Raw genomic sequence first — 20,281 nt, forward strand, 5'->3', positions numbered from 1 at the left:
TACTAAACGAAGAATAAAATCAAATACAGAAAACACAAAGAGGAACCAAATAACAAGAACAAGAGCTGTTTTGGACTTGTCATCAAGGGAAACTATTCCGCACAACAAAGGCTGGCCAGGGGACTGCACCCGCGAGCCCTCGCTTGAAGTCGTCATTGAGGTTGGAGGGCACAAGACATGCGCAGTCAGGAGGGTATTGTCGCCATATTAGAATCGATAAGATTCCGTATGATAGGGCGTCTGCGTGGACTCTCGCATCATCTTCCTTGTGTTACCAGTTTGGTCAAGCGTACGGCCGACAGTGCCAGGGGCTGTCCATAAAATGGCTACTGATAAACGCTAGGGGCGTTGCTAAAGAATATTTGAAGTGCAAGGTAAGTCGAAACGATTGATTTCACCCCGCCTCCCTCGAGTTCTTGCCCGGAAGATTAAGTTGTGAGTGTTTAGAAACTAGTTCTTACTCCAGTACAAATGTAATCAAGTTGGTGTGAGATAAATACAGCCAAGGCAACAACTACCAGGGATTATATTTGTTTTTTTCGTCGAAGTTAGGGAGGGACAACATACGATTGAAAATGGCTTGTCACTTCTTGGACTCAATAGAATTTTATCTCTACAACGCTACGACACTTGCAAACATGACTTGGAGATCACCCTGTACCAGGAAATGTTATGCATCTAATAACTCGAGTCGTTGACTCCTTCACATTCATCACTTTAAGATCTACAATAGAGAGCCTGCAGAGTAGATGACTACATTCACCATGTTGTTCAGTGTTGGTCTTTGTAATATAATGCATTGTCTTTGCACTTGGTGTCAGTATGTCACACCGAGCGACCATTTAAAGTACACACAACAGCTGCAGCGAGGACCCTGTGCAAAGACTTGCTGATTTATTATGAACACCGCTTGTGTTTGTAGGTAATGGTGAAATGGATTCTTTGTCCTGTGTGCTTTTAGTTTGGTATGTCATGCTTAATTCTGTGATAGTAAGAGGATTATGACAAATACTCGTTACACCCTGTTAATCATCGATGGTGAAATTTCCTTGTTTCATTCAAAAACTGGATCATTATACTCCCTCTGTTTTCCAGTAAAGAGGATGATTATAGATTAATTCAGATACTGTAGTTAAAACTAACCACAAAAGGATTAAATGTTGGCCTTGCTATAGTTTGTATGGTTTGCAAAATTAAATGTGTATAGTTCCTTGTGTAACTTTTTTTTAGAAAAGAACTTTCCCCTTGCAATCTTTATTTCTTTAGCAAATCAGGATGAAAGAAATATGATTACTGTGCATACACATTGTACAGAAGTTGTGGAGTAATTTTTAAAAAAAATATATTTTCTGTACCAAATGTTAGTATAATGATAGCATGATACGTGTGTGTATCTGTACTTATCCCATAGTTTTAAAGATGACAGATTTTTAGTTCCAAATCTTTTTGACTAAGACCTGTAGGATTTTAGCCTATTTAGTTTTGGCTCCATTTTATTTTCAGTGGAAATAGTCCCAGGTAAAATTCAGCCCAGTGATGCTAATGACTCTTTAAGTTACATACAATGGTTCCTCTTTTCATTTTTTATTTGTGCACATGTATATAAGGCAGGTTTTTCTTGCTTGCAGTCCCTTATTTAAACGTTTTTAAGTCATTGATGAAATTTCAATTCTTCCCATATCAAGTTTGGCTTGGAGATAATATCTGCCTATGCACCCTTCAGCTTTTGCTAATCAATCTTGCATGGCCAGTTCTCCTTTCCTTCCTTCTAGCCGATCTCAGAAAGTGAGCTTAGGACCACCATGCACCAGTCAAAACCCACAACTTATCCACTGGACCCAGTTTTCACCCAACTACTGGTAAACAACTACAGGTCTTACTCCCTGCCCTCACAGAGATAGTAAATGATAGTTTGTCTTCTAGCATCTTCCCATCTACATTCAACATTAGTGAAACCGCTGCTAAAAATGCTTGCCCTTGACAATTACTGCCCTTTTTCAAACTTGCATTTCTTTTCAAAATCCTTGAGGAAGAAGTTATCAAGCAACTTTTATCTCATCTTAACTCTGGAAATTTTATATCTCCATCAGTCTTTTTATCACCCTTTTCATAGGACTGAGACTGCCTTGCTTTAGGTGGAAAAATTTTGTCTGCTTTGCATAGAGGTGGCATCTAATTTCTCACCATATTAGACCTGTCTGTTGCCTTTGATACCATTGATCACACTACTCTCATTCATAGACTCAGTACTCTCTATGGCATCTCAGTCTCCCACTCAAAGTATTATAACCTTCTTCCGTCCAAGAGACGTTTTATTGTTCCCAGAGCTTCCACTGCCCGTTCTAGGTATAGTTTTATACACAAGTCTGTTGTCTTACTGAACAGGTGTTGTACGGATTTGTGAGTGTGTGGGTGTGGGTGTGTGGTTTTGGGAATATAGTTTTAGTGTTGTTTCTTATTTAGTTGGGTATTTACATGGACTGTAGGTGTGTGTGTGTGAGATGATTATTAAGTTGTTATTAAGTTTTTATTATAAGTTTTTATTATAAGCCAGTTGTTTTACCACGTCTTGTAATTTCTCCTAGTGAGATAATAAAGTTAAATTGAATTGAATTGAATTGAAAGAGGTTTCAGTTATTTCTCTCAGATAGGACTCAGTTATAGTAGATAGCTGTGTGTCTCCACCAGTCTCTATTTGTTCAGGAGGCCCCCATTGTTCTGTACTTGGTTCTATCCTTTTATCATGTACACTAAGCCACTTACTACTCTAATTCAATCTCACTCTATATCCGATCAATCCTTTGCTGATGACACTCAGCTGTATACCAGCTGTTCTTCTCAGGCACACACTGCTGTCCAGAGCTTCCAAGATTGTTTTTCTGATATTAGACTATGGATGACCCACAACAAGCTAAAACTGATGAAAAAAAACAGAATTTTTTTTTCCAAAGAGGAAAGCCAATGTAGACAATGCTGATGTTCCTTTTGTTACTTCAATGTGTAACTTAGGTTACACAGTCTCTGCTGATATGTCTGTTGATAAGCATGTTTTTCACATCTGTCGTTCTTCATACTATGTGTTCTGGAAGATCAGCTCCATTTCTGTTCTACATTCTGTCTAAACTAGACTATTGCAGCAGTCTTCTTGCAGGTTGTCCATAATATCTCTCTGAAGCTTGTGAATGAGATATTCTGGACTTTCCAAATTCAGCTGCTCGTCTTGTTTTCCAGACTCACAAATCTGAACATGTCACACCACTTCCTCACTCTCTCCATTGGCTAGCAGTTAAAGCTAGAATAGACTACAAGCTCCCAACTCTATGCTATGGATTATTAAAAGGCTCTTCCCCCAACTACTTTACTGAAATCCTGTCTGTCCACACTCCTGCCAAAAACTGCTCCTCAGACTCCTGCATTCTATCCCTACCTCCCACAAAGACAGTCACATAGAGACATTCTCTCTCAGCGCTGCTAAGCAGTAGAACTCTCATCCACATCACATTTGCCACTGAATTGAAGGCTACATTCTAACATTCTCTGAAAATGTATCTGTTCACAAAGTATTATTCCTGAACTACTATTCTTAACTCCCTTGTAATATTGTCTGTCATCGTTAACCATCATGTAACAACTCCATTTTTACACTGTTTATATCCCTTCATACCTTCATCCACTGCTTTACGTTCTACACTTGTACCTCATCTTTATGTTGTTCAGCGTGCCTACATGTATCTAATTGTCCACTGTCTGTTAGCTTTCATTTATCATGACTGGTCTGCGCAGAGAGTGCGATCTATCTTGGTCTTGCTGCTGCATGTTTTAAGTACACATTATTATTATTTCCCTGTTGTTCTGTCTGTGATCCTTGCAAATTTTGCTACATCTTGGTTTGTTTGTTTTTTTAAGTAATCAGTCTACATGTAATACCATCTTTTCCTGGTTTCCTTCAACATTGTTTAACTAGAGGTGGACATGAACTTCTTTTTTCCTGTCAGTTATCATAGAGATGGTTGCTTCATTCTCAGAAAAAATACTTTTGATGACCAGCAGAAAATAATGACTTCCTGCAGCTGTTACAATAACTTCCTCAAGGGTAAAGGTACAGTGTAAACATTTGTTTCAAGGGAGGATGTGTCATCCTACTAGTGAGTCAGACTCTCAGAAGGAATGAATGACGAAAAACAAACAAAAAAAAAAAGACAGAAATGTTCTAGCCATTGCCATATTATATAACCCAGAAAAGTGGATGCATTTGCTAAGGCAGCAGTCATCACCACTGTTCAGAGGTCATCCCAAAAGCTAGCATTGTCACCACATTGATCATCCTTTTCCATGGTTCATGCCTCCTTCAGGGTTGGAAGTGATGAGGGGGGGGGGAGTACATGATTTTACACTTCACACTTATTTTCAGATAGTTTTAACATGTTGACCGGCTTAAAATTATTTGAGCTGTGGAGATTTTGGCTAAGCCAAGTCAAGCTGTGGAAGTTGAATATGCATTGCTTTAATGGGAAACCAACCAATTGATGTTTAAAATTCGTTAGGGAGAAGTTCGCCTGTACCACCATTATCCAAGGACATTAGTGTATAGTACAGTAAACCTCAGTCCAGTTATTAAGATAAGTTTTTCGCCTGCGGTTCTTTAAACCAAGTGAAAGCAGTCTCTGAAGCTTTAGTTTAAAATACCTACTGTGACCTATGTTACATCAATCACAGGGCTTCTGCTTACGCAAAAAATTGCGTACAGTACGCATTAAAAGCTCGGAGGACCCCTTCAATTTTCGTCAATGGGGTCCCCTTCACATTTGGGCGAAGAACAAGGACCCCTTAAAAATCTGAAGAAGGGGTCCCTGGGAACCCAAAGAATTTAGCCTTAGCAGAAGCCCTGAATCAGGACATAGTTAATTTAAAGCTAATGTGTTTTAACGCATAGCATAAAGGTCTTCAGTATTTTGGTTTTTTAGACACTACTTCAGGATGTTTGTTATAGTTACACAGCTGATAAGTTTAATAACTCATTTAGATATTTCCTGACTTCAGCAGGTTTCTTGAGGTTTTCGGCACACTTGACATTTATGATTCTATCTATGGTAGGGGCATCTGTTGCAGGTCAGAACTCTCAAAAGATAATCTGTTGTACACTGAATAAAAGAGTCCATGTGTAGTTGTTTTGTGAATGGCCAATAAGCTACTCAGAAATATCTTTGTCTTCTAAAGCACAGTTTGACACTCAAATATAGACAGATATATTGGCAGGATTTTCAGAGATCACAAATAAATTTTTACTTTTATATTATGATGAACAGTTTTAGGATTGTCTTCTGCCGTTTTCATGCTTTGTTTTTCACAGAAGTATTACCTGCTTATAATAGTGGGAGATAATGGTGATACCTAAATAAGCATAAGCATTGAGAGTAATGAAGATACTAAGAGAAAAGAATGTTTAATTAATTTCCTGTTTGATCAAAACGGTAGATACTTGCATTGAATTTTGTCTGTTTTTTGGGTTTTTTTTTTCAGTAGAAAAGTACAGTGAAACTAAAGTTGTCATCCGATGCTTGCTGCTTTATTTTATGTCTTGATGACAGATCTGAATTTCTGTCGCCATAATAAGACTGTGCTCACCTGATAAATCTCTGATAGACAACTAGAAGCTTTAAATACTTGCACTGCATGTCAGTGTCAGGTGAATGGTCTAGTCTTGTGTACCTTCTAAGGTGAAATGAGGAAGTGCAGAGGCCTTGACATTCGAGTCTTGTCTATGATTTGGAATGTATTTGAAGGATTGTGGATGAGCGAAAAGATAACTGTCACACAGATGGGATTGCAGTGTTTTGCCAGTAAAGAATTCTTGGTGTGCATGGTAACTGTGCACAGCAATACTTTGTACTAACTGCAGCCATAGTTTGGAACACTTATCACAGCCTAAGTTTTCCTCGCTGAACCTGAACCAGGAAGGTTAGGGTAAATAACACTTCCTGAGATCATGCATAATACCTGTGTAAGGGTTTCATACTTGAATAAATGCATGTCTGGATTAAGCCTCGGCTGTTGCCAGCAGTCCACTCTTTCAGCCGGTGTATCCTAGACTCACTAGGAGAATAAACCCTCACAAACTTTGCTGGAAGAGTCTCTAAGTAAAATATAAATAGTTTTTTCTTTAGTGTTAACTGTCTATGGATGGTACATACACTGGACTGCTGGCAGTCAGCAAAGACCAATGTAACCCTCTTGCAAAGTGGTAAGCTGTCAGGTCTTGGCAAGCCCTTTGAAAACTTACTTCCAGAACCACAGCAAGTCATGGGTTAATCACACTAACATTTTACCAATAACATAATTAGCATATCTTGCTGTGAGCAAGTAAACCAAAAACACAAGTCTATCAAGCTTGAAATTGCACCTCCAGCAAGAGAGCTCCTATTAACTGCTCTTTCTGTTTATGTTGATAGCAAAATTGTGAACAAAAAAAAAAAAGAAAGAAAACCTAGCTCATTTGTAAAAGCCTTTTTCTAGAAGTTAATGAGAAAAATTTGTCAGTAAGCAATCTATTTTATATATAATTTTGGTACTTGATCTCCCAACCTTCATGATGTAGAAACAGTATTATCCAGCATTATAAACTTGACATGAATATCTCAGAAGCCTAATTGTAATTATCTCGTTTTGCCTATGCTTTCAGCTATAGCATACTAAGATTCATGGATTTTGCTTTTGATGATATTTATAAGCAAAAATCCTTTTTATTTCCCATATTATTAGATATTTTAAATTTTAGTTGTTTAGAAATGTTTTATAGTGCTCTAAAGATTGCTCAAAATGAGAAGAAATTACTTTACAAGTCACAAATGTCGAAGACTCGTTGATTATCATTTGTGCTTCAGCAGTCAGACTGAACTTTGGTTCGGCCAGTGTCATGCAGACCCTTGTCCCCTTCAGCTCTTGAGTCTTTTGCCTCCCCTCTTCCCTTAGTAGAATGTCATATTAAGTCTTTGAGACTTCCTGTTGTAAAGTGTTCTTTTCATGTCGGTGTTCTTGAAGCCATGTGATGGAGGAAATATCCCCTCTGTGTGTGTGTGTGTGATAATTTTATTTGACTTTGGAAGATCATGTAGCTCATATCAACATCAAATATAGTTGGTTACATGGATGGTAACATTGGGCAGGTGTACATTATCAGTATTTCATTAGTGATTGGTATAATCAAGCATAAGAAGACAGGATGGTAACATTATATATTGCATAACTATATTTGATGAGCTTGATCATGATGATTGTATTTTCAAGCATTCTGTTATATATAGAGAAAGGTTAGAGGCTCTGCTACCCTTTTTACATAGGGCATATCAACAAAAAGAAGTGGCAATGTTATCATTAAATCAGGATTGTAATCAAAGTGTTAGGTATATGAATCATGCCACTTGTGATGGAAACAGTCAATAAATCTTTCATCATGGCTATGCATGCACATATGCAGAGTTAAAGAGAAGATGAGGAAGAGGTACATGTTGCTGGTGCATGCATCAATGCATTAGGGACCCTTTGCTTGGTGCAGGCAGACAGTGTGAGTCACAGACTCGAATGGCACAAAGACAGCATGTTTGTGAGCAGCTCTGCATGTGCTACTAAGTCTGAGAACATACCAGTGTGTAATGGAGAACTAGGCTGCTCCTCTTTCTTTTTTTTTTTTTGTTTTGTGTGTCTGCATGTAAGCTCTGATGAGGGCCTGGTCTGGGATGAGTTTCAGAAAGAAGAGCAAGGATAATATTCTGTAGGAGATAGTCTCAAGTTTTTGTGATGCTGATTGTATCTGATTTGAATGACCTGATGTGATTGTTGCAAACAGGAAACATAAGGGGAAGTTGAATGTTTGCTGAGAGAATTGTGTGCTAAAAAGAACCTGAAATCATTTTGTTAATTTAAGGAGGTTGAATTGTGTTTCTGTTGTATGTGAGCATGTGTTTGAGAGAAAGGGAGTATGTGTGTGTATGTGTGCATGTGTACTGTGTACTTACATATAAAGATGTACTTATAAGACAAAGGTGAAGGTCATCCCCTAATCTCTTCTTGTAGTTGGAGGTGAGATGTTAAAGGCCTCACTTTTCTCGGGACCAGCTTTACATGAGGGCGGTGTCCATCTCCTCTTCCTACCTGCCATACCTTCCTCAACCCTCTAATGAGTCAGGTACTCATTCCCGCCAGCTGGGTCGACTGGGGGAAGTTTGCTGCTCTATTCCGTCACCAGCGCTCTAACCACTTGGCTATCCGCTTCTCCAGATGTATATATATGGGAGGAGAGTAAGAAGGGTTATAATTGAGTCATGTCTACATCTGTTTCAAGATAAAGACTTTTACAGCTGTACAGTTTCATTCTTTTCAATCTTTTTATTTCAGTTGTGCTGTAAATTGATGCAAGCATGGCATCGTCATAGAGCATGAATATGCATGCCTGCACACACATACACACATGCTTGCTTGTGCACACAAAATGTAGAAGATATGCAGCTAATTTGCCATTAATACCCACTTAACTCTAGTGATGTCTAAAACTGGAAGAAAGAAGGCTGCTCTTCATACTCAGCAGCACTGAGGCCTTCAGGATAAGTGGTTGTACTTCATGTGCTAAATGAAAGGTAAATTTGCATCTTTTAGACAAGTTCTGTAGAAGGGTTTAAGTCGAGATCAGTTGATCACAAGGAACTAGCATATCCTTCATCAATAAGGTCTTCCTGCTATTAGGGAGACCCACATCAGAGACTACAGGATATCCTCAGGAGAGACATGCAGATTTTCATTAAGGCGATTGTGCTATTCAAAGATAGACCAGGCTGTTTTGAGAAGAATGATTGTCGTTTTGAGAATTCCAAATTAGAGATTGAAGAACATGGGTTTTCTGTTACATAGTCACATAAATGCTGGAGGTATTGATTGAAGCATGTATTAATACTGACATAGTCACATAAACATTTAGTGCCTTATGTTACACAGCATAGCCAAAGTTCTTCAAGTTGCTAAAAAGGGAGGCGGGTAATTTTTTGGGTAGTTATGTGACTCTTCATAAAGAGAATTTTCATTTCTGACACAATGGCCTTCATACCATTGACAAGGAGTAAGAACTGCTACTTTCTTACTTCTCACAGTCTAGTATGCAACCTCCAGCTAACGAGTGCTGAAGGATGTAGCACTAGAGTTACATGGCCATTCTCATTAAATGACTTCTAATAATGCATAGCCACGGTTATTGAAGTAAAGGGCCAGTGACATTGTTGAATTGTAAAGGGGCTGCTGACATTCTAAGATTTTCTCCTTTATGTCATGTGGTGGATGTATTAATGTGGTAAGGGGTCACTAAAGAATGTGTGGATTTTGTTTTGTTAATGTAGCTTTTTTTGTAGTAGCTTCTAAAAGGAAAAAACTGGCTAGATTTCAGACAAGTAGAAACACACAATATAAATTTGTGTATATTTTATATATGCTCTGTGAATTGCACATAGTTGTACACATGCAGAATTATTTTGTGAACCCACGTTCACATTCATATGTGTCCCACCTGTTGAGGTGGCAACACCTGTTGTATGTGTCACTATTGTAGGGGAAACTGGGTGTAAACAGCAGGTGGAAAGTACAGTCACAAGGTATGTGATCAGGCACAGTATGCACATTTGTGCCTGATGGCAATTGTATAAGAAAAGAAAAACACGGAATTGTTAAGGTGTCTGTATGTTCATAGTTGGCAGTCAGAACTGGTGGATGACATTGTTACCAGTGGCCGAACTCAGTAAATGGACTTGTTCTGTCCCTGGCTGAGCTGCGTTAACCATGTGTTACACACTGTCATCACGAAACTAGTTCGGACTAGCACCCAACAGTTCTGTTAGTTTCACAAACAGCAGGATTATGTAAACTGTTTTTCCCACCTGCCCACCCTGATTTGTACCTGTATGAGAGACAAGGGAGAGGCAGCCTTAATCTTGTCTCCAGCAGTCTGCGATGCTCTTTAACTGCCATGATGTGTTGGTCATGCTTGACCCGCACCTTCTTCTCTCTGGGCAGAAAGTCAAGTGTTCACACCACCAAGATGCCGCCACCGCCGCCACCACCACCACCCCCAGGGCCAGGACCCCCTCCTCCTTCAGGAGGCCTCAAGCTGGGTGGTGGCAAAGGGGGTGGAGGAGATCGGGGTGCTTTGCTGTCTGCCATCCACAAGGGGGCACACCTGAAGAAGACTGAAACCAATGACCGCAGTGCCCCCCAGGTTGGAGGTTGGTTCCCTTTTTTATATTTTTTAAAATGTAAATTTGGAAATGCATTTTGATATAATTTTTAAAGCAATTTAAACTTGTCTTTGTATGATGAAATCTTTAAGAACATTTTAATAAGATTCTGTTTACCCAGAGTGCAAGAGCCTCCACTTTAATTTTTTTTATTTTCTCTGAGAAGATGCAAATAGTGTCTTCCCTTAATAAATGGATTTTTTCCACACACACACACAAGCTTAATGCTTTACTAAACAGTTAACATTTGACATCAAGGCCCACAAACCAGAAAATAGAATGCAAATGCAGAAACAAAAAGCAGTAGGTACTGAGCTAAAATGACTGCATCTTTAATTAAGTGTTTTCTCAACATGAGTAACTGCACAATGAACTATTTGTTTTGAGACCATTATGATTATTATTATTGTTGTTTTTTTGTCAAGTGCTTTAAATTAGCCTTTGATGATGTGGTAAAGCACTATATAAATTAACTTTATTATTATTATTTTGGCCCTATGCTCCCCTGGAAGTGAATAGGAACAAAAAGACAAGAAGAGTTATTATTTTTTTAGTGGAAAGTTGACAAGTTCATTGGTTTCAAGAGGCATTTTTTAGAGGAGGTGCCAGTCAGCCTGACTTGAATGTCTGTAATTACCCCACTGCATGGAGAGACAGATGTACAAAAACAGAAATGTACATGGATAATGTGTTGAAAATATTAAAATTACATTTTAAATTCAGATTCATGCTTTTGTTGAATAGGAAATGTAACATTATCTGTTATTGCTGATGTCTATATTTTCTAATCATCTTTAAGAGTTTTGTTAAAACGTTTGGCATGCTGAACACTTTTATGACTGTATCCTGACAATTTCTATCACCAAAACAACATATGATCACAGGATTTTTAGTTACAGTGCATCAAAACTCTCCCTTTCCATATCCACAACCTACCCACCACTGAGTCCTTTAAATGCCCCTCCTGCTACCTGCCTACTTGTCTTCCTCTGCAGAATCACAATACCCTCAGTTAAGTTACCCGATCCCTCTTTGTGTTTTCTTTAATGGTCTTTTCTTAGTCATCTTTTATTGGTCATCAGTACTGTTGCTTATCCTTCCATCCTCTATATGTTGTACATGTCTCTGTCTTCTTTCATGCTTCTTACAAGCTTGTGTATGGGCTAATTAAATCATGCGTTTATTATTATTACTTGTGAAAGAAATACTCCAAGAAGTTGTGGCATGTTACTGGGCATTGCTGCAACTCCAAGTCTGTAGTATGTAACCATGTTTCCTTTTTTTTTTTTTTTTTATTAAAGCTGTTAAAGGAGGAGGTGGTGGAGGTGGCGGAGGAGGAGGTGGAGGTGGTGGAGGAGGTGGTGGCAGTGGTCCTGTGGGGATGGGAGGTCTTTTTGCTGGAGGCGTGCCTCGCCTCCCCAGCCAGGCTCGAGGGGCCAGTTCCAGAAGTAAGTTGGTATTTATGTTATGGATAAATCTGAATTAATGTTGGCTAGATTTTATTGAAACGATACTTTCAAACTAGCTGTATTCTACCACATTTCGGAGTTGGTTAGGGTAAAAAGCCGCAATTTCTATATTCATGAAGATATAGGCATTAGATTTGTTTAGTTTTTTTCCTATGAGTTACTTATGCCATTGAACTTAGGTATGTAATGTTCATATATTTCTAATGATATCTTCTTTTTAAAAATATCACTGAAATAAATTTCAATCCCATGCTGTGGCAAAGAATAAATATACTGAAGGCATACAGAAAACTGCAGGACATTGATGGACAGGAAAGTCAAGTCTGATTATACTTCTTGTACAAGAATTTACAGTATATATAGCTCAATTAAGTTAATTCTACTTGTACAAGAATTTACAGTGTATATGTGTGTGTATATCTTAATTAAGTTAATTCTACTGGTACAAGAATTTACAGTATTTATATATATAGAGAGAGAGCTGAATTAAGTTAATTCTACTGGTACAAAAATGCTTGAAATTGTAGCCACCTTTTGGATTTGCTTGTTTTGACATACCCAGACATATTGGTTGTCTTCTTTGCAGCTGTTGTTGAGACTCCGTCACATGCTCTTCGACCCCATGTGCCTGTAGCCAATGGTCCTTCATCTGGACCACCTCGTTCTTGGCAGATGAATGGGGGAGGGCCTCCTCCTCCACCCCCAGCAAACATCAAGCCTGCTGGAAGTCTTCCAACCCTGCCACCCACCCCCAGCAAGCCACATCCAAGTCGTTCTATATCACATGATGACTCCGATGTAACTGACAGCACTCCACGACCAAATGTCGCAGCTTTGGCAGCGGGTTTGGCATCTCGACAGCCTCCACCATCACCACGATCGCAGCCACCACCACCTCCTCCAGTTGCTTCTGGGAAACCGCCTGTACCTTCAGGGCGACCCCCCAGCATGGTTGGGCGGCCTTTACCTCTGCCTCCAACATCGGCAGCCACACCGGCACGTCCACCTGCGGCACCAACAGCACCCATACCAGCACGTCCGCCTCCAGCACCAACAGCAGCCATACCAGCACGTCCGCCTCCACCACCCCCAGTCCGCAGCAACACAGGAGCACCTCCTCCTCCTCCTCCAGTCAACCGCACTACTCCCCCTGGTCCCCCAGCCACCAGGCCTTCTGGTCCACCCCCTCCACCTACGAGGGTATCCTCCAATACCAGCGGTGGTACCATAGGCCGTGCAGGCCCACCCCAGGTACGAACAGAAAAGAAATATATTATTGTGCAATTGCACTTTTTTAGCTAACCTTGGTGTAAAATAATTTTCAGATGGGTGGCTTTGTTCAGTCTATAAGATACTAATTCTGAGCAAAAAAAATTCTGTTCATGAGATGCAACCATTTCAATGTTTTAATTCTCACCTGAAAGAAAGACAACCTTGGAAAGAGGTCATACCTAACTTTTGTGCATCATTGAACAGTCAGCTAGCTGGGTATTGCATTCAGTTCTTTGGCTGTAGCCTTCAGTGACTTCAGTGCTTAAAATTTAGGTCAATATAAAGAAATGTTGACCGAATTAATGTTCACAGTACATTTGTTTTTCAAACTAATGATAGCACTATTTTAAGATGTCAACAAATTTTATCTTAGATCCTCCTTTAAAGGCCTACCAGAGTTTATACTTTTCTCTCTTTCTCAAATGACTGCCTATTGCCGAATGTTTTTTTGCAAAATGTGATCAAACAACCACATTTTTTTCTTAAGATATATGATACATGAACATCACAAGATATAGAACGTGGTTAAAATGTTCCTGAGATCATACGTGTCAAGGCTACGTCTACTGGGAGACCTGAGAAAGTATTCATGTTTTTCATGGTTTTCATGTGGGCATCTGTGGTTTTTTTTTTGTTTGCTTCTTTAAAACTCATATTTTGGGCTATACTAACAACAATAAGAAATAATATTCTTTATTATACATTCCTGGTTTTCTGCATTGTTTTGACTGTCAGATTTTACTTTACAATTATTTGCAGATACGGCCTCCGCCTCCTCCAGCTCGTCGAGATCTCAACAGTGGAGGGACTGTTGGTCGCAGTCAGGGCCCACCACCTCCTCCAACCTCCCTGCCACCTCAGAACATTGTTCGCATGAGCAGTTCAGGTTTCGGAGATGGTGAGTAGCACATACTTCTTCCTGGCACAGACAACACTGTATATAATCATAATTGTCCCACCTAGCCATATGCTGGATGTTTATTTCAACTATGCATTGTATGTGGAAAGATACAGATTGACAACCTTTTGAGAAAAGTTCACTCATTGAATATGCATTAGAGAGGTCCACAGTTCGGGTTGATTTAAGCAAAAGATGGTACTGTTTATGTTCTGTCTGCGGATACTTAACTGTTTGCTCACAAGCCTATACACCTGCTTTCAGATTTTGAAGGAAGGTTTCGTTTTCATCCATGCAACGAGTTGCCACCACCAGAGCCTTTCAGTGGTGTACACAAGACGTATCCATCACAAAACCCCAAGAATTTCAAAAACTCAGGTATTGTCTCACTGTGTGGAGGAAATCCATCTAGATTAGAAAAGGGTGAACACAATGTTGGTGTCCTGAAACGCCAGTTTCAGTAATGCTGCCTTTTGAAAATTGGGGGAAATTGCTGAGCTGATGAATGCACTTATGTTCAGCACTTTCAAATCTTAGCTAAAATTTTATTTATTTTGTCTGGCTTTTTCTTAAGAGATCTCTTGTTTGCTTGCTATATAGTGTAGAGATTTATATGTTTTTGTTGGACAAGTATCTGAGAGTTTACAGATGTGTGTGAGAGAGAGAGTGAAGTGATCAGGGTATGTTTGTATAAAAAGTAGGTAAGTATAAAAAGTTTTTGAGTCTTGCGTTCTTTTTCTCATACAGTTAGCCAAAGGCGGTTACCTCCCCCTCCGCCTCCCAACAGTCGATGAGACATGGAGATGATGACTACAGTGGAGCAAGCTGGATGTGTCTGTTTCGATTGGCAACCTTTTCCAGCCAAATCTGGTGTGGCACAGACCCCATTTTAACTGCCACTAATTTAATAAGTGTGAAAAGAACACTTGTCTGTGATGATTTTTCCAACACAATTGTACCTAACTAAACATTTGCCTAAAACTATTATGTAGTGATGTGTTCTGTGTGCTGGAGGCTGTTGGATTCCAAGCAGCTATTGTGCAAGTCAGGCTGCGTGGTATTTGGGGCTGTGAGAGATGATAACATGGGCAGGCTTTACAGCAAAGGGGAACACAGCTGGGCGCCAAGATGAGAATGTGCTGCAATGTGACTGTACTTCCCTGTGTCTAGTTAGAATGGTGGTTTGGGACAAGTTAAAGTCCTCATGAAATGAACATCAGCACTCTTAGGGCCTATAAAGCCATTACCCCAACTTGAAGTTTCAGCAGACTGCTTGACATGTCAAGACAGAATGCCTTAGTGACACGTCAAAGCTCTGATGTCATGGCGACTGCTGTTGAATGGTTTTTCCGACATTCTAATGCTGCACTCGCAAACTGTTCCGAGGAATCCCTGAGCTCAAGATGTGTATGCAAGTAGTTGGGAGTGCGGTGCCTGTATTCATACATAAGACTCGGATCTGTGTGTGCATGACTCGGCCAGCAGAGAAATACATAGAATGAGAGAGTGTTAAGGTGACCCTTTTGCCTGCATGTGCGGACAAAGCAAGAAAGCAAGATGGCATAACCTGAAGGGAGACAACATTGACCTTGTAGCTGATTTAAATTTTTGTTTCATTAGTTTTTTAAATATTTTTTTAACTGTTTCAGCAGGTCATGTTCTGTTACAATTTATTATTTTTTTAATCTTCAAACCTTGTATTTCATGGATGGTAGGGAGTCAGGGAGCTGGCTTGTGAAAGCAGCTGAGAGTATAAGTATGTTCTTGAATGACAGTGTGCTGCATCACAGACACTTCAGTGGCTTTGCTGCCAGTCCAACTGCACACGTTCCAGACTCTTCCTTCCAGATAAATAATATTTATGATTGCTAAATCAGAAGCAGTTTGGTATTTTTTGAGTATACTATCGCAGTTCCCTCTGCTTTTGTAATGGCAGGCGACCAGTGCAAATCAGTGCACTTGTAACAAGGTACCCAGAGCAAAAGATGTGGAGGTTTTAACGAGTTGGGCAGACAAAGGCATCTGCTTCCTCTTTGCTTTGAACTTTTTCCTAAAACCCAGGATTAGTGGGGCACATCTTCTTAGCACTTAGCAGCTTACGTATCTTTTGAGCACTGAGCAGTTTAAGGAATGCTTTTGTCAGAGGGGAATGGTAAGGGCCTTGTTCATGTTTTTGATCGGTTTCTGCACTTAAACACAGCCTCTTCAGATTATCATTAGGCTGGACACCCCAGCAGAAATGCCAAATCTCACAGAAAGCAGCCTGAGTCTTTGAAATAATTTTCTCCATTCACTTATTATTTTCTCTTTTAAAAAGAGGGTTTGTCTGAGTCATAAGTGGCAAAACTGGCTTGAGTGTTCACTGTTGGATAGCTGATATGTTCTTGACATCTCACTACTCCCACATGTTTAACAGCAGTAGGGGAAAAATGCCCCTAAGATCTCATCAGTGATTGCAAATAATTGTGGATTTTATTTCTCATGATTCTTCTCATCTTGTTAGTTGCTTACAGCTTCTACAATATTGTTTCTGTTCTTTTTATCTATTTTAAGGTCTTCCCAGTTATTTTTGCTTATCTGTTCCATTGTCAACTCTTCACCAACACCAGCATTTCCTCCACTTAGTGCAAGAGCAAAGCCATGGCACATGGTGCAATTAGGAACGAGATATCTAGGGTAATCTTCAGCAATTGTACAGTATTTCAAGTAGTGGGCAGTTTCCTTGTAATTGCCACCCACTGACTTAAAAAAAAATCAAGTTGCATGCATGTGTGCACCCTGTATGTATGTGGATGGATGCATGCATGGGAGATTTCCTGTTTTCTGCTTGCATAACTCTTATAATAATTATGGGCCTGCAAGGTCTGGTTATATGATTCTTGGCATATTAGAGATTGTATGTTTTCAAGACTTGGTGCCTTTTCTAACTTGTTGCTTCGTTCTTAGATCTGACCTGGGCTGAAAGCTTTCCTGTTATTTTCAAGGTTGAATTCCTATCACCCAGAATACGCAAGCTCCTTCTGTTGTATTTCATGTCAGGATTTTGGTCATGATTCTTAGTATCTTTTTGAAGAAGGAAAAGTGACTGCAAAGTTTAAAGATATTTCAGGGTTCCAGATTGCCAGCCAAAAGCATGTTGGTTTTCTTTTTAATTAGTGGGGCAGGTTGCCAATGGCAGCGTTTGCTTATGTTTCTGTTCTCTCGCTTAGAAAATTGGTGTTATTCTCATCTGGAACAAAAGTGGACTGTGGGGTACAGCTTTGTGCCTTTCATATGTTCCAAAAGAAAAGCAAGAGAGCTTTAAACTGTATTCATTTTTTGTACTTGTACTGTGTGTGTTGCCAACAGCAACCTCTGTCTGGTCAGCATTATGGGGCTTGCAGACAAAATGCTTGGGAAGAAGTTTACAGACTTATAAAAGATATGTTAGAAATTGGCAGCATTCAGAACATAAAATAGAAGATTTGGTCATGCGTGTGTGGATTTTGACATGTTTAGTGCTAGATGGTGTAATCTGTTGGCACATAATAATGTGTCATCATTTTATAGCTTGTAAAACAGTCCTTGAAGCCTAGACGTGATAAAGCTAAGTGAAACAGGTTCAGTAAACCCTTTTGTATTGCTTAATTTTGAGTGAATTCATCATGATCAAGAGATACATAGTTCTGCAGTCTTGGAATGATTACATCAGAGAGGCACCGACTGCAGGCATGTCTTGTACTAAGTGTTGAAGTGGCGGGGGGAGTATTTTGTTTCTAGGCATTTCTTGTTCCATAGTTGCAACAACTATTTTTCTTATTTTGAAAACTGCAAATACAAAAATGCATATGCCTTCTCATACATAAATATATATATGAATATATATTCTCATTATTCCTTTTCGCCCTCAGTGGAGCATAGGGCTGCAATAAATATATGTAGGGTAATCTTTACTATCAATTACTATGTGGCATGCAGACAGTACTAGCATGCAAGGGGACGTCATCAAATGCTCATTTTTACACACTGTTGTATGCTGCTTATTATCACAAAGCAAGTGCTGATAAACTTAGTTTTTTCCCCATCCAGGTTGTAGAGCTGGTGATGATTTTATGTGATGGGTTTATGAATTGAGGAGAGCTGGATATATTATTAAATTGTAGTGTTAGTAACATTAGAGGAGTTGAGGAGCATTATAAAAGATCCTGCTTAGACATTTCATGGTCCCTGTTATGGTTTTCAGTTTGTTAGAAGTTCGAATATAAAGGAGGCGGCATGAACAAGAATGCCTTAAGCCCAACAACTGTTTAAAAAAAGAATTAATCAAACACTCCAAAATGTGAGCTCCTGAGCTTACCTCGTCCCTCTCCAGGGCACAGTAGTCATTCCTGCAACCATCACAGCTCTGACCTCGAACTATATGCTCTTTCAGTTAGGAATTTGGGGCATCCATGTGTGCTGAGTGCCTGAAAAATAGTTGGCTGCTTCAAGCAAACCTGTGAAAATTCTTCCCATCCTACCCGATGAGCAGTCATTCAGCTGGGTGTCACCTTCAAGCACTGTCCACGCCTGCACTACCTCTTGGGAAAAAATGCTGTTCATGTTTTCATGTTTTGTGATAAGCAAATGAAGCTTGGAATTCTTTGGTCATGTTTTGCACTGCAGTCTTCATGTTGATTATTGCACATTATTTCCACACAGCCATACTAGTTGGTCGGGGATTAATTGGAAAAAAGATTCATTTATGTGTAGTCTTGCTTTTTAAGACAAGTGGATCTGTCTTTGGCTTCTGGAAACTTGTGGGAGAAATGGATTCTTTCATCAACAAATTGCATGTTTGGAGCCCCATAGTTTGGATCTGTGTACATAGTATAAAAGTGTAACAATGTATTCTCTAGACAAGCAATTTAAACAGTTCTAATTTAGTTATTTACCTTTTGTGTCATGCTCCTGAAAGTCTACCCATACCAAAAAAAAACAAACTTCTCAAAATGATTGCAATAATAAGTAAATGAAAACTTGAGGCAGTGGTGTAATTGTGCACCATTTGGAGATTTAGATAGAGTAGACGCTTATGTTTTTCTGTCCTTGTTTTGTCTAATATATTGTGCAGTACTAGAAAGCAAAGAGTTAAAAGTTACAAACTGGAAGGAAAACTTGCTATAGTTTCTATCCCTCAGTTTGTATTTTTGTTTTAACTGCGAACCTTTAATGCCAAGATGTCCTCCAAAATGTACTTTTCCTGGAAATCACGAATTCTGTTGGACATCAAAACTTTTTATTTTTTCAGTTAAAAGTAATGTGTTTTCCCCCTACTTACTACAGCCCTTGCCTCTCTTCTTCTGAATTATACGGTTTGATCTCTTTCACGTCTCTTTGTCTTGCCATTCTTCTTTCCTTGGAGGGAACGGAGATAGCTAATAGTCCGAGCACCTGCGTCTAAAGCTGGAGGCCTGCACTCAAGGTGATTTGACATACATGTGTTTCAGCTAACTTTCCTCAGATTGATCCAGATTTTGAATGGGTTGCTTAACCCTTGAATGGTTGAGAAAGGAATGGCAAATGGGGAAAGGCTATGGGTACCACCCTTACAAACCTTGACCCCTAGATAGGTGTGGTCTTAGACACTTCCTACAACCTTTGTCTTTCCTTTCAGTTTTTTCCATGTAAAATAACATGGCAGCATGGGCTGTTTCAGTTGTCTACAAACAGCGTCATCTGATTTTGCTTTTTTTTTTAGCTGTACTTGATGGTAATAGTTGGAACTGAAAAGCTGATGACAAGACAAGGAAGTAATGCAGATTAAAACAGAAATTATAAGCACATGGTGTTGGTAGAACTGCTGTTCAGAATTTAGGTGAGAAATCTATCGTTAATCTTGTAACAATTTGCGGTTACAGGTAGTGACAAAAATGTCAAAGCAGCTCTGGAAAACATTTTTAAAGCAGAGCTTGGCTCAAAAATTTTTAACTGCATAATGTGTATGGCTAAGTGGCATAGTTCTTTTGAATGACGTGTTTGAATGTTTGCTGGCTGTGCCAATAATTGCTTGTGTGGAATTATGATAAATTATATGTGATGGTGTGATTATCTCTCCTTTGCATAGCATGTCTGGAAGTGGACAGGAGAGTAAGGGCAGAGAGGTGGCCTCCATCAAGTGCACCCTCTTTGCGGTTTCCAAGGAGACTGCCAAGCAGTCATGTAATGTTTACCTTTGAAGTGTGGCTAATGTCCATTGTGCTTGATTACTACTTTTCCACCAGCTGTTGATCTGTATACAAATATTCCCATTTTCTTGTACTCTATATACACTCATTAGATTTATGCACTTTCTTGTATAAACTGGGCAAGTACACGTTTTTCTACTTGTGTATCTGTACATACATGAATGA

The 20,281-nt window shown here is 39.4% G+C and overlaps 1 protein-coding gene across 1 annotated transcript; it reads left to right on the plus strand.

The window, feature by feature from the left end:
• Positions 1-165: 165 nt before the first annotated feature.
• On the plus strand, positions 166-20,244 carry LOC112565401 (WAS/WASL-interacting protein family member 1-like). The gene is made up of 7 exons (XM_025240841.1): positions 166-374; positions 10,051-10,259; positions 11,573-11,719; positions 12,327-12,991; positions 13,772-13,910; positions 14,175-14,288; positions 14,658-20,244. The coding sequence occupies exons 2-7, from the start codon at positions 10,076-10,078 to the stop codon at positions 14,702-14,704; spliced, it is 1,296 nt and encodes a 431-aa protein (XP_025096626.1). The 5' UTR covers positions 166-374; positions 10,051-10,075; the 3' UTR covers positions 14,705-20,244.
• Positions 20,245-20,281: the final 37 nt, after the last annotated feature.

This window comes from Pomacea canaliculata, linkage group LG5, assembly GCF_003073045.1.
Source record: "Pomacea canaliculata isolate SZHN2017 linkage group LG5, ASM307304v1, whole genome shotgun sequence".
In the NCBI taxonomy this organism is placed as follows: domain Eukaryota; kingdom Metazoa; phylum Mollusca; class Gastropoda; order Architaenioglossa; family Ampullariidae; genus Pomacea; species Pomacea canaliculata.